The following is a 26,275-nucleotide window of genomic DNA, read 5'->3' on the forward strand; positions in this document are numbered from 1 at the left end:
GTACCAACACATTTCAGTATGAGGAAGCAGTGCACCAGCACTAACCTGTGCAAAAAATGACATTGTGAATTCTTTTCCCCATGTAACAAACAAGCAGTCTTCCCCAACCTATAAAATGATCTTCAAACCCACACAGATATTGTACAAGTTCCTCATCCAGGGGCCATTTAGTTGTTTATTCTTTTGGCTTTTCTATGATTGTCCATATTGATTAACATATTCCAAGGCACAAATATAATAACGAGAAAGCATTTAAACATATTAAAATATCTTTGGAAAATATTTAATCCTACTGTTTACCTTCTTAAAACGTTTGTAGCTGTGTGTGTGCGCTGCTTAAACACACTGAAATCTGATTGTAATTAATAAACACATTCAACAGTATGGTGAAATGCTCCCATTTTACAGCAGCACTGAAGAAAGATGGCCGTAATCTCCAGAAGAATCAAACTGAAAAAGTGACTGAGAGCTTTTTGACAGTTTTGCTTTTTAACTTTGAGCGATCATTGACTTTCTTGCTATTTTAACTGTGCTTGGCTATTACAGAGGGCTGGCACCCGCAGCCTCTGAATCTATCTCAGCTTAACAAAATGAGTGAAAACGCCAAATTACTTGCTCTAACTAATTTTGCTTGTTTATACAAAGAAGAAATGTCAAATATCACCGTCATGATGCTGGTCTCAGCAGACAGACCACAGGCAGTGAACTTTTCATTTCATATTCCTCGCAGAATGAAGTTCAAGCTGCATGCAAAGTTTATATTATGTTCATGCTAATGTTTAATGTTCTTTTGCCTTAATAATGATTAAAACCACCAAATAATACATGAAAGCGGAGAGGATGGGAACCATATTTAACTGTATTTAAGACTTCTTCTCTTTAAGATTGAATTAACAAATTAAGAGCTACTTCATCAATAGTCACAAAGCTATAGAAGAACATTTTAACACAATCGCAAATCACAGTGTGCAAAGAAAGAACCATTGCTGAATCCTGATTAGTGTGTATCTTTAACCTGCCATTCAACAAAGGAAACAAGCCAGAAAGTGCAATTAGCTTTAGACACGAGGAGGGATAGAGGAAGGACTTTCTATCTTCTATGGTTCACCATACTTTGTATCACTGACACTGTAATTATAGGTTTCCTATGCTTAATGAGCTCAGGTTTTTTTTTCTGGCCGTACGCAATATGCAGACAACACATTTTCCAGCGTTTGAGCCTATGCTGGAAGGCTTGCGATTCCTTCCTGAAAGATGGAATTGTGTGCTCACCACGCTTGCACTACGTCACTCCCTGACAGCAGCGTTATGCCAATGTGGTTATCTGTTTTGGTCAAAATGGTCTCCATGGTAAAGGAATGAAACCCCAAAACAGTTCAACCTTACAAGGCAGTGACCTATTTCTACTGCAGTTGCATGTACGGACATGAACTTTGCTTTGGTTAGGATGTCGACTCTATATTGTCCCGGAGGAGGCCAGAATTGTGGTTTTACATAAATGTACAAAAGTGGATAGAGGATATATACACTTTATACCAGCTCAAAAAAAGTGCTATATATTCTGCATGATGGTTAACAGAAATCCATTTTGCAAGTGAGCTATAAGCTGCACAAGCTGACAAATAGGGAGCCTTGAGAATATTTTTCAGCATCGTTTCGTGACAGTTGACCAAACAAACTGCGGATGGAGAAATTGCTTTGTACACAGATGCATGAAACGTCTGTATAGAATATGACATAAGCAGCCTTCAGGGATGGCACATACCACATTCAGCAAAACCATCTGGGCTATCAGGACTGTTTTTCTGCTTTAAAGCCCCGACATTCTTTCCAAGAAGCTATCCTACTCTCAACACTCAGGTTGGTGTTGTCGAGCATCTCTGGAATCCAGCCTTGTGGACAGAGTTTCCAGCCATTGCTGCCACCCAGCTGCAGATTCTGCTATATATTTATTTTTCAGTATAAATGGGATATATTTATTTCCCCCATGACAAATCACACTGTGAAGGGGAACTGGAAAATCAAAGCAGTTGCATCAGCAAACGTCTGGACAAAGCCAGAAAGAGGAATGAAAATCAATTAATCGGTATGACCAGCAGGTACAGTAGAGAGAGAACGTGAATCTTATCTCCCACTTCCAGCTGTGTCACCATCAAAGCCAGCACACCTGCAACTATCTGCTCTCAGATACAATCAAAAACTTTGAGGAAAGAAAAGGAAAAACAACCCATTGTGCAGCAGAACTGTCTCAATCTTGTCTCAGCTTCTCACTAATGTTTCCCTGGGGAGCAAATGGTGTCTTATTACCCATCACTGCATGGTTGGAGTGGAAAAAGCCCTGTCTCTTTTGTCAGGGGCTCCTAAATCAGGATGACCTAAACCTCTGGGGCCACACAGCCGGCACCTCAGGGGGGACTGGAAAGTGATAAATGGCAGGCTGTGGGGAGGAGTTATGATGCGCCAGAAATTGAGACAGTGTGTGTTGTACATGCTGACAGAGGAGTCGACGTGGTAGCAGAAGTCAGACTCACCTCGACGTTGTGCGAGGAAAATCCAGCCTGAGACATCTGGAGGCCAAACGCTGTCCCATTCTTACTGGTTCCTGCGTAAACAAGTCAGTCTTTTTCAGATTTGAACCACTGCAGCAGGAAAGAAATTAAAGCTGCCACAATCAAACCTAGGTACGAAGAGTCATAGTACTGGAGTTTCCATGTGGACGTTTGGCATATAAGAGATTTAAGTTATTTCAGGGACTGATTTAAACAGTATTAGAGTATTTCTGCTGCAATAGATGATTACTTTTATGGTTGATTACTCTTAATCCTATTAATCATTTACTATCAAATATCAGGGAATTATTTTTGCTTCAAACTTTGCCGTCACAATTTCCAATAGGCTGAGATGACATATTCAAATTGCTTAATTTATCCAACTAACAGTGCAAAACTGGAATTATTCAATTTAGATGATAGCAAAAAGAGAAAAAGAGAAAATCACATTTGAAAAGCTGGATAAATAACTAACTAAACATTTTTTACTTTATCTAAGGGATTATCTAAGTCTTGTGTATGTAAGTTGGACGATTTTCAACATTTGAATGCATGAATTGCTTTGGACAGATGTGTCTGCCAAATGAAAGCAGCGTAAAGTAGTTCAAAAGAAGTCTTTGCAAAACCTTCTAAACTGAAGATGCGTTCCCCAAGTGCATCCACAATGTCCTTCAGTGCTGACTCATCTGTCACGTTAAAGAAGTGTTTGTCATCCGGGTCGCTGGCGATGTACTTGATTTCATTGAGGAAGGCCTCAGGGTTGATTCCTCGACGATTGTAGTAGCCGAGGACCTGTGAAGACAGGATCAAACAATCTGTTACTGCATGAATGAACTACATGAGTGTCGACCAATTTAATTAATCTTAAACAGGTGAAGATTAGCACTCTTTGAGAGGATTTGTCACCCATTCCAGCTGCTCTTCAATCAAATGACTTCAGAGTTTTTGCTCAGATGTCTATGATCATCTCAGCCACTGCATGTAATCAAGCATGCCACTAACTATACCAACAGCGGCACACACCAAAGAACCATGCTGTTTGGAGGAGATCATTCACACCTTTTTAACTGCACTTCCACTGAGCCGTTTAGAGCTCTCAAAGTGCTCCAAATGACTTCACTCCATTCTTAACTCAGCTCCTGAGAGGCTCAACTCTACTGGGTCACCTTATTGATATTTATGGTGTTGTCATGCTCCACTGGAAATGGGTTTATCAGAAAAAGAAAGTTAACACTCATAAAGTGTAAGCCATCTAACCCAGGCGAATAACAGGTCTAGCAGACTCACAGCAATGGCGTAACGGGTGATGCCGTCCTTCTCACTGTCCTCGATGGCTTGCTGGAGATCCGCGCTGTCATGAGACTCTCCATCAGTTATCACTATCATCACCTTCTTGGCACCGCGCCGACCTCCTTGTTTGAAAGCTTGTGAGCTGTGAGAACATGTTTGATATGTCCGGTAAAATAAATAATGCATTTGTGCTGCTCACTTGTACAAATGGAGATACTGTACCGTGCTACGTTGATGCCAAGAGCTGTGTTGGTCTCCTCTCCACCCCGCTGGTTGATACTGCGCGCTCTTTTCACCACTTCCTCAACAGATTTGTAGTCGCTGAGTTTGAATTCGTGGACCACCTTCTCACCATACTGAACCACTCCAACCTGTAGAAACACAATGCCAATGATGCACCACAAATCAGGCAAGTTCCATCTTTTTACAGTTAACTACAGTAATAATTAAATGTAAAATTCTCCCAGCATAGTAGCATACAAAAACCAAACCTTCATGAACATATCACAGGTACAATCAAGCAGAAAGATAATTTTCTGAGTAAAAAAAAAACAACAACAACAACAATATTTCTTAGCTTCTTTTGGTAGTCCTTCCTTTCTTACACACCTGTATTTGACCTGGTCCAATATAGAACTTCTGAAGAATGTTGATGAGAAAAGCCTGCACTTCATACCAGGGGTAGATGGAGTTTGAGCCATCCAGAACGATCACAATGTCCATATAGGTCTCACATCCTGAAAAACATTTAAAGATGAGAGCTAATCATGGAGAAAACAGATGTTCATAAATGAGGAAATAATCCCCTGCTCTGACTAAGAACTGTCCACGAATGTTTGTCTTGAGGGCTTACTCTGAAAGGCAGGCGCAATTGTTCTGGAGAACTTGAAGCTCGCATTGACTCTGGAGCATATGCCAGTGCTGTAGTAAGAGCTGCCACACTCGTAGGACCATAGCGGCCCACAGGCCTGAAACATAAAAGAAAGCATTTATACAAGCAACATTAACGACCTCAGCATATTACAAAAAGTTTGATTCATGCTCTCAGAGGACTTGCACAGAGAGCGCTGCAGTATGGCAACCGTGTAATCAAAAGACAATCTTGTGGGATTGTCCTTTTTTTCCATTTTGACCATTGCTTTTTTATTAAATGTGTTCCTACTTACTCCAAAAGTTCTGCTGCAACAGACCATTTCTGCATGTGATATCTCAAGAAGATTAATCCAATGAATTTCAAACTCATCCTCACCACAAAGCTGTTGTCTTTAGGGTTAGATGTGAGCGTCATACCCAGCCTCATCTTGTCCTTTCGCTCTGATACGTTGGTCAGAGATATCCTTCCTTGAGGGAAAATGAATCTCACTCAGAGAATCTTGGATGCACAGACTCATACAGTATATATACATAAATATGCGCACTATCCTTCAAGAAACCAAACAGAAGTTCCACCATCTGGAACTTTGGTTTGTTATTGCTGTCTGGGCAGCCAAAACAGCGTCTACATCCTCAGATTTAAACGTTCACTTGACAAAATCTCATGTGCCTCCCTAACCAGCACAACACATGTGCAACCCGTATGAAGGAGCATGCGGCGTGATGTGCGGTATAACACACATGTGGAAATGTATATAAACCATTTGAAAAAACAGTAGAATGTGGAATGATTGGTATGGTACCCACACTCCTGTCTCGCACATGCCACCATGATGTTTACTGACACACATGCAGAAAGCACGCAGACATATAAACACCTATACAACACATGCATACACATTCATCCAGATGTTGTACATTCATGCCACTGTCGCTGTGCGTAGTGTATCTTGTGATTCTCTGGTAAAAATTGAGTGGTGTTTTGTGATACTATACCTAAGTTGAGCTTGGAGCAACCATTGCCATTGGTTCGTCTGCTTAGTGAACACTTATAAACATCCCCCGTCTGGTAAGGGCCATTCATTTCATACGGGGCACCAACTAATAACCTGCAAAAACCACAAATCCAAAAGTTAAAATCACTTAAAATGTACATCAGTATTTAAGTGTGCTTTACACAAGGTTTCTGTTGTTATTTATTGTCTGTGAACAGTTTGCTGGTCATGGTAGAGCAAGACAGAGGACAATTTTGTTGTATTTATTTAGTCCACACGTAGGCAGGCATTTTTTAAAACAGTATTTCCTCCTTCATTCTCAAATCCCATCCACAGAAGCACTGTCTAAAAAAAAGCTATGTTGGCCAATCAGAAACCTGAAAAAAACAGCTACTATTGGTAGGCTGCCAGCAACACAAAGAACAAAGGAGATAATGGTGCACAGTGTTGTCACAAGCCAAAAACTTTTCCCTCTCTACTGTCAACACTATAGAGGGTTTCTGAAGGAGTTTTCCAAAAGCTCTGTTTTCAGTGTCCTGAAACTTTATTTGTGTGTGAACAAAAGGCTAAACGCATGTAAACAGCTGCGTTTTGTAAAATACCTGTGTATGTGTGGACTGGGCATCAGTCTTTATCTGGTGTCTAATCCTTTGAGGCAATATGAGTGTGACTGTTAACATCAGTGACCCACACAAAACACATGGATTCACCTAGAAGACTTTAAACCTTTATTTGTCCAGGGAGGTTAGCTAAGCATGTTTAATCATGTCATGGACTTCACTTTCATAAACAGTTCCGCACAGTAAAACCCAGTGGCTGGATGGTACAACCACCAGCCATCTCCTGCGAGTCATATCCTCAAAATACAGCCACATCTCAACTGAACATTCCCATGAAAATAATTAAGCATTTGCAAATTTGTCGACGCTTAATAATTAAGTATGAGATAGAAAGTGTTGAAAGCAAATGTTTATACGCCCATTCACTATCCCTACTTCCACATCCTTACTCTTTACTGCTCTAATGCGAATAAATGTAACTCAGTCTGTACTGACACAGGTCAATGAATGTAAATCACTGATAATGTAGGATAGTTGTATGTGAATGTCAATTGTTGGTGCAAAGTGTTTACTGCTGGACAGCTGGATTTACTACCACACTGAAGCATACCATTACAGTAGTAGTGGAAGGATTGGGATTAGTTATCTAAACTCGAAGGTCCCACCAATCACGGCTACATGATGCTCTCATTGGGAAATAACTATTTAATTTCATGAGGGCTGTCCGGTTCATTAAATTAAATCAGATGGATTTTATCATCACAGAGCACCATGGGATTTCCATTTCCCCAAAGTGCGGAGTGCTGGACATTCCGCTCACATGACGTAGTGTTTGTAAGGAGTCAGTCCTGCACTTGACTTCACAGTGGGCTTCCTGCCCGGGGTCAGTGTGGTCTCATAAATGTCACTAAAAGGTTTTAGATGACTTGATGTGATGGAGAATATAAAATCGTCTAGTGTGTTTACTTCAGGACTGATGGAGGGCATAAAGGCCTTAAAGGGGAGCTATAATTCAAATGTATGTCAGAGATAAGAACTCTTTGTGTTCTTAAAGGGAAACAAAACGGCTGTTTTAGTCAACATTTATAAAGCTCATGAAAGTTCCTCAGGATTTCATGATAAATCTTGTGATCCGTTTCTGTTGATCACGTGATGTCACAAGGTTCAACTCAGGTTTTGACATGTTTTAATAGATAATATGACAAAGACAGACTGTCCTCAGCTCCATCTCTCCATGGTGAATTTTCATCTCCAGTACAAATAGTGCAACTTTTATATATACAGTATTAAACCTGCATTGTTGCATCATCAGCAGTCAAAAAAACAAATAAACAAATAAAAAAGATAGAGAGAGAACAACAGTGCAGCAAAAAAACAGTGGATTATCTGCAGCTGTATTGTTTAATCTTAAAGACCTAAAATAGTGAATTGAAGAAATATCAGCAAGAGTAAACTTTTCCTTATAATTCTTTCATAATCTTTTTTTTAATTGGACTTGTTCACTAGGAATCCTAAATCCATAATTGAAGCATGGCATCCCAAATTGAAACAGTCTCTCCAGTATGTTTTCATTTTAAAAATCCTGTTGGTTTTTGTTTTGACTTTTTTTCTCCAAATTTTACCAAAGCTCGCCTAATTCAAGCATTCATTGGCGAGTTGTATCCTAAACCAATCACATTCTTGGAAGAGCTTCAATAAATACAGCAGACCAACTAGGAATTTAAACAACTGTGCAGTCCAAGTGAAAATCACGGGGAAAGCAGCGGGCAAAGGAGCAGCTCCCAGTTCACTGGTGCCCCTGAGGAAAGACACTCGACACCACTTTATAGCAGAAGCAGACCATGGCCAACCTCCCGCATGGACTTCTGGGTCAAAGTCTACCAATTAAAGAAGACTGATCTTCAACATAAGAATTTCTAGGTCAGGCTCGTGATCCCCAGAGTTTCAAAACCCCCTTTAGTAGGAAAGGCGTGTACTTGGAAACTCCCTTATAACTGCCTGACATAACATGATATCCATGATTTCAGTGGAAATCAAAGGTATCCTGGAGATTGTAACAACACTTCTGTAGCATTTTGCAATTGATAGAATTTATAAATCTGAAGCTAAATACAAAGCCTATATTCATCGCCACACTTACAATCACCATTTAATTTATTAGGGCATACGAATACAGATGAGGGTTGACAGTCAGAAGGCAGGGCTCATTTTTTTTCTCCAGACCAGTCACATCTGGTACAAAAAATGTTTTGTTTCTTTCTGCACATAAGTCTCATGAGCAAAGCCTGAGAAGCACAGCGGGTATAAGGTTTGTCATTGCTCCATCCTTTGCCTTTTTTATTATTTAACTTATATAACTTAACTTCAGACACTTTCCAATGTATCATAAGAATTTCATGCATTAAGTCCACTGCTGTATATGAAACATATAAAAACAATATAAAAAAGACAAGTACCTTAAGTGTTCCACAAAATGGAAATTTATGTGCTTCTTTCCTTTTCCTTTTTTTGGTATCAATTGTGCTTGTATTTGTTAAACCTGTGGAAAGCTGCTGTTTATAATGCCCCACCAGCCTGACTGTGGCCTTGCAGTGTGATACAGTAAAGCTTCAGAACAGGAGTGGACCTTGTGGTGAGATTGTTTGTTTATTTCGAAGGTCAAGTGACCTTTTCAGTTTTCTTGAGTATATTTTATGTTGTCATGTGGCATTTCTTCTTTATTAGCGACTTTCTTCTAGGGCAGCTCTAAGTGTGATTCGTGGTATATTATGGGCGCATGCACAGAAAATTTAGCACCAATTATGATTTGACATTTAACAGCAGCAGCTGAGGACAAGGGGAAATGTTGGTCAAACAGTCCATCGCTGCACATCAAAGACCAACTCATATGGAAGTAAGCTTCAGTGTTGTTGCTCCTGAAGCCAGCATTTAACGTCTCACAGACTCTGTAAGTCATTTTCACCACAGTGGCTCCAACAGTGCTCATATTTTCATAGCTATTAATAACAGGATTATTACTTCAGTTATTGCTATCCCTTGGCAAGAGGAGACACTGGAGCACACGTTCAGGTCAGGCTACAGCTACCTTGATGAAAAGGGACCATTGTTGCCTTTGAGTTGGACGCCTGCCTCGGGACCTCCTGAATTTCACCAGAAGCTGTTCAAACAATCATGTTCCAGAGCTCATTAGGATCGAATGCTAGCCTCGGTGCATCATCACTGCAGGAATGGTTACAGCACTGAAAGAAATAACTTGACCCAAAATGAATGCGTGGACATTTTCTACCATGGTTACCAGGGAATACAGGATTTTGGGGTTTGAGGAAGCGCCATCCCCAAGCCCAGGCTGTCATTAATGTGGTAATGTTTTTCATATTTGGAAGGAAGAGATGTATACGCTGTGAAACCACATCCCTGCCCCAAACATGAGTGTGCTACTCCAATGTCACGCTTGCTCATCACATTCCATTTGTCTGCATTAACAGGATATGTGTTCTCTTGCTAATGCCGCCTCATAAATCGGAGGAATTGTAATGGTCACATAATCATTTTCCAAAGGCATTCATTTAGCGTGTCTACTTCACTTGAGAGAATTGACCAGACTGTGACAGAGTGAGCAGATGACTTATGAGAAACTTGTAAGCACATGCTAGTTGCTTTAATTCAGTGTCCCGAAAAGGCCTTTTTCAGCTCGAACGCTGAACTGTATTTATTTCATTCAAGATACAATTTTAGCCATGCTAGTGGTGTGGCTCTCGGAAAGGAAATGCTGGTTGGTTGGTCCAGCACTGGGTGCCCCAGACTGAAATATCTCAACAACTATTAGACTGTATTGGATGAAATTTATACAGACATTCGTGGTCTCAACAGGGTGAATCCTGCTGATTTTGATTATCCCCTGACTTTTCCTCAATCGCCATCAGCAAATCAAAGGTTTCACTTATCACAACATGTACAGGATGCCCTCATAGCTTAGGGATTCAGATGCTGACCATGAACTGCAACGTCCTTTTGACCTTGTATTTCTCATACCCTTAAAAATGTATATCCCGTATCTCAACATATGTATGGATTGCCATACATTTTTGTACAGATATTTATGGTTTCCAGAGGATTTATCATAACGACTTTGGTGATTTCCCTTCCTGACTTTTCTTCTAGCATCACCATGGGGTTGACATTTCACTCAACAACGATCAGATGCATCGTCCCAAAATTCGGTACAAACGTTTGTGCCACTCTCAGGATGAACCATCATAACTGTCACACCGTGGTGAGGTTGTCTGTTGTTTCCTGTTTTATTTTGAAGGTCTAACTCTCCTCTCGTTTCAGAGCACTTGCCCTTCCTCATGTGTCACCTGTGTGTCCGCCCCTATCACCTATTGTCTCCACCTGTTCCTGATTACCCTCCACGTGTTTAATTGTCGGCATCTCCCTTGTCTTGTGCCAGTGTGTCTTTGTCCTATGGTCGATTCACCCGTGCTTACCTTGTCCTTGCATTGCCACAGCCACAGTATCATTGCCTTCATGTTTATTGATCCTCTTCGTGAGTGTTTTTTGTTGAAATTTCTATAGTCTAGTTTTGTTATATTGTTATCAATAGTTCTAGCCGATTTTCTGTTTTTGTAGTAGTATCCTTTGTTTCATTTGTTATCTAGCATAGTGTTAGTTTTCCTCTGTGTGTTTTCAGGAGTGATCTTTTGTTTCTGTTATTTTGTTAGTGTAGTTCATAGGTCTGTCTTAGTTGTTTGTTTCTTCCTCCTTCGGGAGCGTTTTTTATTCTTTATATCATACTTCATCGTCCTTATTTTCTTGTCCTCCGTGTGGAGCGATTTTTGTTACTTTATTGCTTTTATGATATATCTTGTTAATATAGTTCTAGAATAAGTTTCATAGCCTCTCTGATTTCACTCTGTGAAGAGATCTCTGAACCGTGTGAAATAAACCTGTGGAACTTGCAATCTCTGCATCTGAGTCCTCACTCCAGTATCGGCCTGACAATAACTTTAGTAATCCCTTAACTTAATCAGGTCAACATTTCTCTCATTGTACTTATACCTGGGAAAACTAAAGGCATTCCCATTAGACACAGTTGAACCTGGTGATTAATGATTAAATAGCTAGTGTTAGCATGCTATCATGCTAAACATTTGAACACAGTAAACGTTACAGATTAAAAATCAGCCTGTTGACATTGTCATTGTGAGCTTGGTAGCATGCAGACATTACCTTTTAACTCAAAGTACTGCAGTGTGTGATACCACTTCACAGACCTGCTAGCTCTTCTGCAGAGTCTAATTTTGCATTTTGTGTTTTCAGCTCTACAAAAGGTATCTAACTTCTGAGTAAAACTGTGGAAAATACTTTAAGCCGATAACAGCCATTACAATCACACGACTGTGAGTGTTGTGTCTAAAATGAATAGATCAATTTCTGTTTTCCCGCCTAGCTCAGGAGGCATAAAAACACTTTTCTTTGCAGCTTTTCAAACAGGCTAAATAAAGGGAACACTATTTAGGGTCGGTGGTGAAAGACTTCACAGACTCCCTGTAGTTCTTTGTGGTGTGCAACTCGTAACTGAGCTAAGGAGTAAAGGTCAGGTCTCCATTGAGGAGACCTGGTACAACTGCAGAAAAATAAACAGTGGAAATAGAAAGTGGGAGGCTTCTGTGGTGCATGGCTCAAGTATGCAGGCAGCGTATACCATCCGGTTTAAAGACCCAAGCTCCCTGCAAATTGGAGGTGATGTGGCCTCTTCTATGCTCCCCAAAGGGTGGGTGCTCTGGAAGAGTGTTTAGAGCAACATAATGCTCAGTAGACACGTGAGGAAGTGACACATTCGTGACATGGTGACCTTTCCTCAACTTAGGAGCTCCATCAGCAGTCGTGGACAGAAGCTGTCATCAGACCTGACAAAGATGTCTCAACATCTGGATGTGTCTGAAGTCAAAAATGGTGAAAATAGTATTTTTTTTTCCTTCTCACTTACAGTTTTTCTTTGCCAAAATACTGTTGTTTGCACAACATGCCCCAGAAAAAAAATTTTATGAAAGACTTTCTCAGATAAGTCTTATTTTACATATACTGTTAATAGGTCCAATATATGAAAGCTCTTGTGAATAACTTCCAAGCAGCCTTGAATCAACAAACACTACTTTCTTAATTTGGTGCTGAAAGAAAGCCTTCTGAATTTAGCTGCATGCCTGCCTTACTTCAGCTTCGGGTCATAAAAAGCTTTTCTTACAGAGTCACTTTCCAGCTGTGATCCTGTTCCTATCCAAACACAGAGCTGAGGGTTTTCAGGAATCACAGTCTGGAAAAGTTGACAGCGCTGCAGTCTAATACAGATGCTCACATGCAACATCAGTAATTGTAACAATTTGAAGTCTCCTGAATGCTAAGTTGAGGTGAAACCACTTGAGGGGAAAGTGGATGTTAGAATGTTAAAAGGCATAAACGGCCAGGGACGGCATTGACTGTCCACTGCAATTTATTGTATGAGCGTATCACTCAAAAAAGATTTCTATCTGACTAATCTAAGTGTGAAGTCACATTTGTAAATACAGTGAATATAAACGGTCTCACAGGCCATCCGATGAACACAGAATCAGCAGATATGACCCCCTGAAGCGCTGACACTCGGTGGGCACGTGCTCTGCTGCAGAACTGCTGCCTGAAACTTCCAAGATGCCTTTTCAGTTGCTTGAAATAAAAAAAGCAGATTCTGTCCTAATCTGCAGAGATCATTCGCTCATCAACAAACCGTTTAAGGAGAAACCTTTTAGTTGACACAGTTAAAGACATGTGGTGTTCATTGCTCTTAAGACTCAAGAAAGAGCCACTGAGCTGGTACCAGTGATGGAAAACAACTAAATGAAGCACTTAAATATTGCAGTTTAGGACAATTTTGAGTTTTTCCGTTGTACTACTTTATACTTCTACTTCAAAGTGAATTCCTGTACTTTTTACTCCACAAATGTATTTGTCAGCCATAACATATGAACGAATTACAATCATACAACTCACTCTACCAAACAGTATACAGTATAAAGCAGTCACAATAAGATCCAATGCATCATCACATTTTAAATCACACTGTAAAAAGTGCATTCTGCATAACAGTACTTTTGATACTTAAATGCATTGTGATGATAATAGTTACCATGTTTAAATAATCTCTGTTAATTAATTGGAGTATTTTTATGTTATGGAGTGTTTTTCCAAATCAAGGGGTTCTCACATCCTTTAGCTAAGCTACAATACCACCGGTGAAAATAACACAAATATCCTGACAGCACTGTCTTTGGTGGATGTGGATGAAACAATTCAGGTGTTATCGCAACTGAAGACTGAAGAACATTATTGTTAATCATTTTAATGATCCTTTCACACTCAATAATACCATGTTTTCACATCTCCCTCAGATTCAGCAGCATTCTTCAGTCCAGCTGAGAACTGTCAGACTGTGTATCACACACACACACACACACACACACACACACACACACACACACACACACACACACACAAATATACAGACAGTCCTGCTTGTGCATGCAGCTGTGTTCACATACCCACACCTACGCACACTGCTGCACTGACTAAACAGTCTTTTTAAAACTAAACTCCACTGGATGACTAACTTGTCTGCCGGGGAGACCGACGAGTCATAACCGAGGTGTGAATCAAATGTGATACTCGGCACTGTGGACAGTATAAACAGTATACTGAGTAGCCACAATACTTAAACCATGCTTATAACATTGTTGAAGTATATAAAAACAGGAGACATTAAATAAATGTTTTCCTTTTTTGCATCAAGTAGAAGACTTTCCACAACATTACTCCTCTTCCACACTATGACTACTTCATTGCTTATGAATAAAAGCACTTCTATACAAGATCTATGAGCACAAAATAAAGACGCCAAAATCCTGATCCCAATAGCTCCATTTGGCTGGACGCTGTTTGCAGCCTGTGCTGCACTATTCTTCCACTGAGAATGTTTTCACCTCGTTCTCAGACATTTACCTCAGCCGAGGCGGTGTCTCTGGTGACCTTTATTCCACACAAATCAGCCTCATCAGACCTTTTCCATTCTGGTAGACATGGCTGACTCACAGTGGCTCAGAATGGTAAAGAGGTTAGATTTTACAGGGAAATAGACAGCGCTGCTGACATGTGCGTCCTGTGGCAAAGGAAGACTTCTGTGAGCTGGCAACTTTCGCTAGTTTGTCACTTCACTCTCCAAGTGTGTCACTGTCCCTTTGTGTTCACTAAGAACACACATTTGCACTCCCTTTAAACTAAAACCTTAAAGGATAGGGCCGGGGATATTCTCGATTTTTGCTTGCCAACATTATTATTGTCAAATAAACCCTTGAAAAAGCCAAAGCCAACAATGAGCTTTCTGATTTCCCAACCCCATGTGTGGTTTCCACTGAAGACTTAAATCTTTAAAAACAGGTCATGAACATACACTTTTTTTGTTAATATTTGGTGTGTGTTGTTGAATATTTATGGCCGCAGGACTGTTTATCTTGGATCGGCTCACTCATTAACTACAGTGCCCATTTTTATTATAAAGAAGGAACATATCACCCAATGAAACCGCATGGCTCACTGATGTGTTTTTAATCGCTTTTGGACAACTATGGAGGTGTTTGGCTCAGAGCAATAAGCCATGTCAGACTTTGGCTACACAAACACCATTAGTGGGATTAATTCATTGTTGGTTTTTCTTTTCATGGGATTTACTGACAATAGAAGAAAAAAAAAAAAGAAAATCACCAGGCATCCTGTAACCATCACAAGCCTAATATTTAGCCTGACCTGAACCTGTGCCTGATTCTAACCTTAACCCTAAAACCAAGTCTTAACCCTATAAGGTGGTGTGAACCAGATTGAATGGTATCACACACACGCAGTGGAGGGCTCTAAATTGCATTTGAGCTTTTTTTGCCTAGACACTGATCCGTGATTTTGTCAGCCAGCAGAATATAGTGATATCGTTGCCAAGTGCAATATTCTAAAGCTTCTTTATATTATACAATACTCGCTCTCTTTTCACAGACACATATAGCACCGTAGGCCTAAGGCTGCCCAAGGGTGACAGAGGATGGATAACTTGCCAAGAGGAACTGTAAAAACAATCAGCATGGGACAATAAGCCCATATGGTATTTACTGCATTTAAATGGTCCCATTATGTTTGCAGAGCAGCACTTAGTGGGACAATTTAAATTATACCATTGGGCTGTTCTCTGAAGGACATAGTGACCGATAAATTCTCAATTAGCAATAAACTAGTTGTACAGTTCTACAGTGTTGTTGCAAAAATTATTAGCTTACATACAATTAACAGCATTTATGTTATACACTTGTGCTTCCACAATCAGAGTCAGTCCATGTATTTGTGATGCAGTTTATGAGATATTGTGAGGAAGCATTTTAGTGCTCTGGAGAGTTAGCATAGATGAGTCCGTACAGTACATTTCTCCATGAGGCAAACAGTAAAAATACACTGTTCACGTTACAAAGCACCAGCAGCATTCACTGTATGCTTGAATGGCCAATGCAGCACTTTTCCTGATGATGCTGCACTGTGTTGTTGTGAAAGTTGATCCAGGTTCGACTTTTTTGCCAGACAGCATCTGTGCAGTGGTCCCATTGAAATTAATGAGGGGGCTGCATTTTAATGCAACTTTCGTGCATAAAACAGGTCGATTGTTGGAAGGAGATGGGATGTGAAGCACGGCCAGGAGTCGATGTCACGTGCATCGTAAACCAAACTATCTACCTTATCAAATGAAGACAGCTGCAAGAGGTCGCTCATCAGGAAATTGTAAACAAAGGTTGTTGCATTTAAACATACGACCAATGCTATCATTTTCCTGGTGAGGCTGGTCTGGAAGTGATTGATGTCAGAGAAAAAATAGACATATAATTAGAATAGAAATAAACAGAACTAATGATTTACACACACACGCACACACGCGCACAGAAGCACAACTAGAACTCTGCATGGTGCTTGCAACCACATGGTTTGGGGATGCCAGAAACTAATTTTGGCCACCACACGGTGCCAGTTGGCCTAATAATAGTGTGCATCAGGAGTCAGTTTGGGCTATGAGGTAATATGATGAATGTGAGGTATCCAGCTCAGAACTACAGTTTGTTTTGCAAGCACAGATTAATGGGAGGAAACTTTGCACACCAGAGGAGAGGTACAGTAGATCACTATCTTTCCGGGGAAAAAATGTCTCACTGCCAAGTCAGTCAGTCTGTCAGCGCTGTGTGTTTTACAGTTGTACTAGACCTATTCATCTTACCCACAGATCAATAAGGTAAATTCTGGAAGTTTTACATAACCTAAAAATACACATCACAATAAGAGATACTCATATTATATGCCATAAAATATGTATAATAAGTGAAACTGTTATTCAAGTGGTTATTGTGGTATTGGAAATTAGAACTTGAAGGTGCATGATAGTTTGCAAATAAGACAGAAATGAACGTTTTACTTATTTGATCCACAGTGAGTGGTGAGCTTGCTGACCATGACTGATGTTCAAAATGATTCAACAACAACATTGATTTAAAAAGGACACAATGTTTGCCATGTTAATACAGACACTGATCAGCAGAATGTGACATCAGATCACTGTAGTACTTTACTGGTGCGAAACACGAACAAGCCAGAATAAATTTGGATAGCAGCAGTGTGTAAATCATATAAGTCCCTTACCACTTTTCTCCTCCAGCAGCCACGTGTTGCTGAACAGTGTATCCAAACTGGGCTTGTTTAGGGCCTTTGATGATCCTGTGTCTCTTTGTGTCGATATTGAAGCAGTCGTGGAATCCTTGAAAAATAAAAGACAATTTTCATCAGCATCGGCTAGAGGAGAGCGTTGAATTTCTGCCATTAATAAGCTGAAGGTCAGTGCTTATTAATGGCAGAGAGGACTATAGCTTTAGTACAGGATAACCTATACAGAACATCTTGTTTTCAGTCCCACGTGTTAGCAGTTTTATGGACGCCTACACTGAAAGAAACATTGGCATTGACTAGATCTCAGCATCTGGTCTAAGTGTCACAAACAGTTGCAAACTGTCCTTACGCATCCTTAAAGTAATCCCTACCCTGTCTCAAGTCTGCTTCTCCCTTGCATCAGTCTAAACACAGACTTCGCTCTTAAGGAAACAAAATTGTATTAGTGTTGCAAAGCAGCTGTGATGTCTGCCACATTTGACTGACATCCCGCTATCAGACATTTGCAGACGAGAGGAGTGTTGGTTAAGCAACATACAATAGCATCAACATGACCAGCGTTTTACTCTCTGACAGGCACCAATCCGGCATTCGTCATTACATCATATAAGAAGCCTGAGTCAAATATGTAAAATACGTGGTTAACGTCTCAGTGGTGAGGGAGAAGAAATTTCCTTCCATATGACAAAATTACAAAAAAACTGCAGTATCTAATATCTTGCAACTGCGATTCTAAGACTGGTAAAGAGACTCAAGAAGGAGTTTTGTTTTGATTTTGCAGTGAATAGTTGGTGAAGCATAACCTGACAAGTAGTAAAAAGGTAAGAAGAAAAAGCTGCTGTGGGACTTGATCAAAGCAAACCTGCTTTCTCAACTGGGTACTTAAATTTCTCTCACATCTTTAGACAGCTTACCAGGTGGTACAACAGAGCGCTGCATGTCTGTTTTCAATTAAAATACCAGGCAGGGAAGGTATTTCTCAGATTTTGTATGTCACCAAGTTACCCATTATGGCTAATTAATGGTGACAGCCTCATTTGGCTTTTAAATTTCCATGAAAAGAGGAGGACTCTGTGTGAGGACATGGAGGTGATGAGGTTTTCCTTCTGCCAGACGAGAGGGGGGAAAAATGTAGCCGTCTACCACTCTGACTTCCTCTTGATCAATCTCTCCGCCCATCTATCTTCTACTTAATCTCCTGCTCTCAGTTTCAACAGTTGCCAGACCAATCACAGGTGTATCTGTTGATTGGTATTATTCCACTGACGTTTCAGCCACTGTGCTGTCAAGGATCATGGTGAGCTTTACAGTTCACTGATACTCTGACTTTCAAAATGTACCGACTTAGATTGGATGCTACTACATTTCAGAGCCACAAAAATGCATAAAGTAAGGAACGTCGGAGGAAAGTTAAGCAGACTTTATGCTTAATGAGATGCAGAGGTTTGTTTTGTAGCTGAAAATTATTGCTCAAAAATAAAGTGTTTTCTCACAGTTTGAGCTGCACAGCTGAGCTGAGAGGCACAAATGCCTCTGCTTTTCACCACCACAGCTTTCCCCACTTCTTACATCCCTGTGGCTCTTGTTCACACACTCTCGGGCTCATTCAATCCCTCGCCCTCACGCTAAATGACCCCACTCACAGCTCACTCCCCATCTGTGAGGCTGTGGGGTCACGTCAAGTTAAACGAGTCCCTGCAAGAGGAAATTCGGTTAAATGTAAACAGCAAGGTGGAGGAATGCTCAACAAAGCTGGAAAACATGTAAAATTCAAATTAACCCACAATGAATGACAGCTGAGGACAAATTCAAGACATTTGTACAGTGTTCCCTTGTAATGATGTGAAGCACAAGTGAAGCTTTATGACTTTTCATTGCTTTCAACTGGCAGTTATTAAACTGACTAGTATATATCTGAACAAAATTATGTGATTGTGCACGTTAGAATATTACATAAAATATTTATCAATAAACAGAATATTGAGATTTACACCTGACTACAAACTGTTATGCAGAGAAAACATTTTGAGTGTCTTAATATTATTGCTGTCGACCTGATACTGTTGCTATGTTATTCAGAAACCCTATTAATTGTGATTATAGCATCTGTTTTCACTTTTATCCCAATGATACTCATCTGCATGCCAACATCAACCAAAAAGTCCAAGTTGCCCACATTACATAACTGTCTGGTCGATGTCAAGGACTGTGCGTCCCAAAACGTCCCAGACGTAACAATATGCACCAGTATGCTATTAGGAAAACTACAGCTGAGTCTTTCAAACACGCCTCACAGGAGCTGCTTACTTTTCTTGGCCACCCATGGAAAACAATAACTTTCAAAGTTTGCCACTGTCAGCTAGATGGAGACAAAATCTTTGCACCACACCAACATTTTTATAGATGAAGTATGCAAAAAAAAAGGAGGAATGTTTGTCAGTATTTTCATGAGGTTAGGGATGTGTGAAGTCAGAGTTTACTTGTGATTCTAAGTTATGCTTTAAGAAATCATATATTTCTTTTTAGTTGATTGCTATTTCAATGTCAATGTGTTGGTTTGGAGCTGTGTCATACAAAAGCTTGTTGTTGTAGAGCAGTTTGTGGTTTGGTTCTAAAGACGGTCCCAAGTGGGATTTTGCTTGGCGGTCCCTTAAAGAATGCTCTCTTTTATAATTCATTACAAAACTATTCTGTACAAACAAATAAAACACAAGGAATCTCTTCCAGGAGAGGCTGTCTGACTGTAACGATATCTCCATCTTTGAACCATCTTTGCATCATCGTCTCTGTGATGCCCTGCTTTTCGTCCTGCCTTCGACTGTGGCCGTTTGGAACAGCTATAAATATTTTGGGTTCTGGACATCAACCCATCCTACGGACTAGTTCTTTTCTAGTGTAGCGTAGTGTAGTTTGTGCCTGTGTGTATTTACTTAGTCTAACCTCTGACTGAGCAGAGAACTCACTAGAAATTCCGGTCCTTTTCAGTATTCTCTATTTTTTCCTCTCATCTCCGTACCTTTATGAGGCAGATTGATAATGACTTGCATAAGTGCTAATATTTTAAGCTGAAACATTTTTAACTCAGTTCTTTGCATCAATTTGTGCCACCCAGGTGAAGCTGCCTCTAATCCCAATCTTTATACTGACATGTTAAGTAATTGTGCTGCCTCTTATTCGCTTCGTGTGGAGTCTGAACACACAGTTGATAATATTACACAAATAACTAATGTTGCACAGTTTTCTGAGAGAGTTGTGGGACTTACTGTATCACTACAATAGCATGTTAGACCTGATGGGCCTCACCTGCACTTTACCTTGGAAATCAAGCATCAGGTGCTCCACCTCCAGATAAAGGACAGTTTTTGTGACTACAGAAATATGACACAATATAGGCTGAAAGGACTTTTCACTACTGAGTACTGAGGTTGCAATTTGGCACTACAATAGTGGTTAAATCTTGTATTATTCCATCAGTAGTTCTTTCTATCTTGTAGAAAATGATCACCTTTTAGTCTAAGTTTGGAATAAAAAAATCCTGTCGTAATACACAGCACATCTGCTACTCAACTCATCTTTTTGTTTGTTATACAGCAGACAGGATTTATTTGTTTGGCTGTGCAGCTGTTTGTACTTTGAAATGCAGAGGGGAGGTTACATTCTGAGCAGCTGTTTTCCTTGAGACAAAATGGTCCTTTAACAGATATGTGAAGTTGTCTGCATTCCTTAGATACTAAATATCTGGGGAGTGTTAATAGATTGTTTAAACAAACACAAAACCAAATATCTACTCCCACTGGTCCTCTGCAAGTATCTGTAAACCTGCGATTGAAACTGAGGGTTTGACGACTGCAGGCAGCGTCAAAACCATCACCACTACAACTTTACCACAGGGCATTATGTGAGTGGTGTGACAGCCAGAGTGAATAAGTCATTCACTTTTCACATCTGTCGGGGGACCAGGAGTTTATCACACCTTGATTGGCACAACTATAGACCACTTGTTCTTTTCCATGAAAAACTCCATTAAAATAAATGGAGATCTCTGCCATGCAGACTCTTCATGTAAATATTGACACATTCTCCACATTGCTCATTTCCTGTCAAATGAATGGTTCACATGTTCAGCTGGTGTTTGATCCTAACCCCAAACATCCTCCCAAAGTTTCTGTTTATCTAGAAACATTAAAGGGGTGACTGAAAATAGATTGTTGGGAACAGAAAGGTGTATGAAAAATAAATACAAATCAGTAGGTAACTCTTGGCAGTGTGGTGCAGCATAAATCATTTGACAAATGAAGGGCAGTGGGCTGCATCACTTTGACGTCTCTCCATCATTGTTCAACTGGAGCACGTACATGTTAGCAGTTCTGGTAGCTGATTTAACGCTAGGATTACTTTTTAGTAGTGAAAATAAATTCCCCAAGACGTAATCACGGATAGGCTGAAGTCTGACCAAGAAATGAGCAAAAGCTAAGACTGGGACAGGGAAAAGTGTCAGGGTGAAAGCATGAGAATGGAGGTGATCCAGTTTCCATTTCAAGCTCCTAATGCGGCAGAGCAATTTAATATTCCCAGTAATATCAGCAGCTTCTAGTGCAAGTTTGGAGTCTTGCTGGGTTTCCTGTGTACCGGCTTCCATGCCCAGATAAATAAACCTCAGGCCAGTGGCTGCCGGTGCGACCCACATCAGTCCGCTGCTGCTGTTGGCCCAACACCAAGCTGCAGGAGCTCCACCACAGAGCCACTGACATAGGGCAGTCATGCGTTGTGCAAACCCCTGGCGTGGAGACATCTTCATATCAGACATGCATGATGCACTTCTTTCATAAGATGATACAGCGTAATATGGTTCAGGATTTATGGAAACATCCTAGCTTCATTGTCTGCATTAAGTCTATATTGACAAGAAGTTTTGGTGCATGTGAGTTCATAGACACTACCTTATCACTGCATCTCACTGGTGTTATGGGGTCAGTAGCTATTTAACAAATATGAGAACAGAGTCGCCACAGAATGTAGTGTTTTTCCATTGGTTCATTCTGGGCTTCCATTACAATGGTTTTCTCTGGAAAGATACTTCATGCTTTACAATATACTGTACTTTCAAACATTTTGGCACCCCATATCGCAATTACCCCACGCCAAAAAAAATACTCTGGGAGGCACAGGGTATCTAAAACCAGATGTCCCTGATGCACAACAGCCAACTGGGCACTGCTTAACAAGCTGCGTACCCTCTGAGCCAACTAAAGGTCTTCTAGGGATTCAAAGGAGGGCTATGGGCCGCGTAATAAAGGATGTGTACCACCAGCTACGACACACAACTACATGACACAGTCAAGACATCTGCATGTAGTTAGCAAGTGTTAAGTTTGTTATAAAAGAAAAAACGTGATGAGGATTTATTCAGAGGTAAAGCATTAATTGTTTTTGGCCAGTGTCACATTAACTAACTGCAATACAAAATCTTCAGCATCTTATAAATATAAATGCTGTGAACTGAAACCACTCTTCATTTATGAACGGGTACTTTTGTAAGTAATTAATTCAAACTATAAATCTCTTTAATCACTTGATAAGATGTCTTATGTTGCGACCAACATATTTAGTCTCAATGAATGCCAACAGACAGGACTCACTTTTAATTTTAGGATCTGGACACAGACAGATGCTTAGGGTAGCATGAGTTATGGTAGGTATCAAAAATGATCATTTAACTCAAGTGATTTATTTTATGCAAATTTACAGCTTGGTTCAGTCTCACTGCTCTCATCACAGTATTAGCAGCAGCAGACAGTCTTCTTCAGCAAAGAGACTGTCCTCCCAAGAAAGGCAACAGCATCCGTTGTTTCACCAAAACAACATAGATTCACATTCACATTTACACCAAAAAGTCTGCATAGGCAAAAGGTTGGGTTCAAGGTGTTAGCAAACTTTGGTCTCTAAATTGAGAGACTGCTGTTTCCTGTTTCCTACTGGCACTTTGGTTTCTTGTAACCACGATCACCAACAGAACCCAAACCAATGATGACTTAGTGATCTCAACGAATCACTTACTTTAACGCAAACTCTGATCTTTCCCTAATCCTAACCAAATAGTTTCTGTGCCTTAACCCAACCAAACCTTGTGTTGTTACATCATAAAACAGATTCATTTTTTAGAAGTGACTTGTAAACATTTTACTTAGTGAAACAACACACGTGCTGGTCCTGAACAAGTATTTTTTAAATGGAATCTGTGACCCCACAAAATAATGCTGACAGCTAATAACATGCCCATTGCCTTTAACTGGTTAGCCAGACATGCTAACTCTTGCATCTTAAGTTAGATGAGGCGAAGGCAAAGTTTAATTAATTCCTCACATACTTGCTTTTGAAACACTACAAAAAAACACCACCCTTCAAACACTTAAGATATCGAGTACCGCTCTTCTTAGAGCCTCATGCACGCATGCAACGCATCAACATGTCAAAACTCAAGCTGTGTGTCACGAAAAACGTGGGAAACTCATGTCTATGTGCGGTACACACATTCTGTAGATTAAGATTTTGACTATTTCACAAACTGCTGCGAGACTGCGCTGAAATGACATACAAACAAATGTACGGTGAAGGCGGATGTACGGTGGTGAAGACAAGCAGCTTAAGAGCCACGTGTTTTTCTCGGGAATTGGTCGAAACCAAGACAGACCTGAAAGGAAAGTGAATATTGGACTTACATTCATCAGGGGGCAGAATAGTTCCTTTAATGCCAATGCTGCCCCATGTTAGCCACTGTATAACTTGACATTACATAAGGACTGGAGATCTTCTGGCCTCTAGTGGCTAAAAACTGTAAATGCAGCTTTAATTACCATTAACTCAAGTAATGTTAAGGTGCAGGTACATGTCAGATAGGTGACTATAAGGCAGATAGCTATACTGTGGCAGAATCTGTAAAACTTCTTGCCACAGAAGTCGCTAATTCAGTGATAAAACAGCGAAACATTATACTACGCTGACGAAAAAAATGTTAATGTTGATGCAAACACAACCTCCTTTCCTTTAGGAAGTGGTCATGATACAATTGCTACCAGGCCCTTGAGGTTTACTCATTAAGAAAATAATGGACTTGGTTTCTACTTCATTATTACCAGTGCACCTCACACGGCATTACTCTTTACACTACTCTACATTATTCATGTAGTCAGAATCTGGGAGACTGGAACTTTTGCCTTAATGAAACATACATTTTGTTTTATGGAGGACCCTTAGGAATAGCTCTTTTTGTGAGTTTGTCAGTTACTGATTTATAATTGTAACTTTCAGTGCACTTTTCACTTTCTACATCAAATAAAATTCATAGTGGGACTTCTTTGGGACAGCTTGATCACCCCTGCATGGAGTGGCCACATTTAACATCTTCACACATGAGTTGACATATGTGATATGCACAATAGATGTGCAGCAAGGATGATGTTCTATTAGGGCTGAAACTAATGTTGGCTTGATTTTCAAGTGTATTTATGTAAAATGGTAGTTTCTTGATGCAAATGGCACCCACTGTTTCCACTTCACGTAGACTAGGCTTCTATATGAGATGGCCTTACTCAAAGTCCCAGGATTCCACAAACAGCAGATTAAAATGCTGCCTCCTTCTTGTGTGTCTGCCAAAACATCCCACACCACAGCCAGCATCAAATCTTTCTCCGCAGACTCCAGCTACAAGGTCAGCGTCTCCCTCACTGTGGCATCAGGCCAAAACTTGCTTCCAACAAATTCCAAAATCAAACCAAATATTTAGAATGGAGATTTCCTTTCCTACACTCCTTACTTTTATCTTATTTACAGAACATGTTAGATCAAAGATTTATTCATTTCTTCTCCTGAACATCAACAAAGTTTCTTTGTCAGTACTAACCTTTATGTGATGCAGCATAACGGAAAAGGAGAGAATTCATTGTTGCAAACAAAAACATAATATTCTTGTCGAGCCTTAGTGACAACATTCACAGTATTTTATGGAAACATTGGCCGGCACACAGTGTGTTTAAGCAATGTGGTTACTGAGCACAAAGCTCTGCTGTGCACTGTCTTCAGTGGGTGCAGTAAGTTTGATTAGCTTTACTTGCTTTTGTGGCAATTGCATATTAATTTATGTGACTCAAGTTAAATGTTTGGCTTTGAAAAAAGAAAACAACCACATACATGCCTCTGGTGCCTTTTTTCCCTCTTTCTCTCCCTTTCGTCCTGTCTAGATGTGTTACCGCTACAGTGATTTCACTGGTAATTGACCACAGTTCTGGCTAAGCGCCAAAAACCCCTCGCTGGAAACTTGACTGTGAAAAGATAGAATCAACTTTCATTTGTGAGAAAATGCCTGCTTCCAATGAGACACAGCACCTCTACAGACCATATACATACAGACAATATATCCTTCAGTAAAGCCACTGAGCTCAGCCTTCCTGTCTCTTACCATGATAGTGGGTCAAGATGTCAGGTTATGATGTCATTCACACAGACAGCCATTCATTCACTTAAGATGCTCAGATATTACTGTTCCTTCAAATACAGAATGTTTGTGCACGTTTGGTTTACAATCAGGTTGGAAATTAAATCTTAAAATACTCATAAAAGTTGCAGCTTTTAAAAAAAAACTTTTAAGAGCATCAGTCTAAAAGTTTCCAGTTGTTGTTGGAACGGGTCGAAGTACAACTAACAATTAGAGTGCCATTATTATACCGACAAAGTTACATGAAGAAAGATGGTCAGATTCATAGATAAGCACAGCACAAGCATGCAAGGATGCATACAACACACACGCACACACACAAACACACACTTAAACATGTAAACACCTTTCACTCACCTAACTGCTGGCTGCAGATCCAGAGCAGGATGAAGCAGTAGTACTCCATATGTTTGCCGGTGCAAGCGTGCATGCGTTTGTTTATGTGTGTGTGTGTGTGTGGGTGATGCCTGCTGTGAGTGTGTATGTGGCGGGGCAGGGCAAAGAGACCCAGTGGCAGCAGGCACAGTTAAAGTTCCACTCGGATTGACTCTAAGTCTAAGTTAAAGCGCTGCCTATATCTTGGGGTAGTAGGAGGGGACTGCAGAAGAAGGAGGAGGTTCACTCTGACACAGCAGGCAGGAACACTGTCGCTCACACACTCACTGAACTCAGTTTGAGTGGATGGATACTCTGAAATTGCTCATCATTAGGCAAAATATTTTGTACTGGAGGCTTCTGTGGTGG

At 40.3% G+C, this 26,275-nt stretch overlaps 1 protein-coding gene across 1 annotated transcript in view; it reads right to left on the reverse strand.

Annotated features, from left to right (window-relative positions):
- itga11a (integrin, alpha 11a) overlaps positions 1-26,042 on the reverse strand; it is a 48,815-nt gene extending 22,773 nt beyond the window's left edge. Inside the window, exons 1-10 of the mRNA XM_041933535.1 lie at positions 25,889-26,042; positions 17,017-17,131; positions 5,709-5,821; positions 5,089-5,180; positions 4,693-4,807; positions 4,449-4,576; positions 4,062-4,210; positions 3,837-3,981; positions 3,176-3,341; positions 2,532-2,602 (exon numbers count right to left, since the gene is read on the reverse strand). Coding sequence (XP_041789469.1) covers positions 2,532-2,602; positions 3,176-3,341; positions 3,837-3,981; positions 4,062-4,210; positions 4,449-4,576; positions 4,693-4,807; positions 5,089-5,180; positions 5,709-5,821; positions 17,017-17,131; positions 25,889-25,961 — 1,167 coding nt within the window. The 5' untranslated portion in view covers positions 25,962-26,042. The remainder of the gene's footprint in view (positions 1-2,531; positions 2,603-3,175; positions 3,342-3,836; positions 3,982-4,061; positions 4,211-4,448; positions 4,577-4,692; positions 4,808-5,088; positions 5,181-5,708; positions 5,822-17,016; positions 17,132-25,888) is intronic.
- Positions 26,043-26,275: the final 233 nt, after the last annotated feature.

The sequence above is a fragment of the Chelmon rostratus genome, chromosome 1 (genome assembly GCF_017976325.1).
Source record: "Chelmon rostratus isolate fCheRos1 chromosome 1, fCheRos1.pri, whole genome shotgun sequence".
NCBI classification, from domain to species: domain Eukaryota; kingdom Metazoa; phylum Chordata; class Actinopteri; order Chaetodontiformes; family Chaetodontidae; genus Chelmon; species Chelmon rostratus.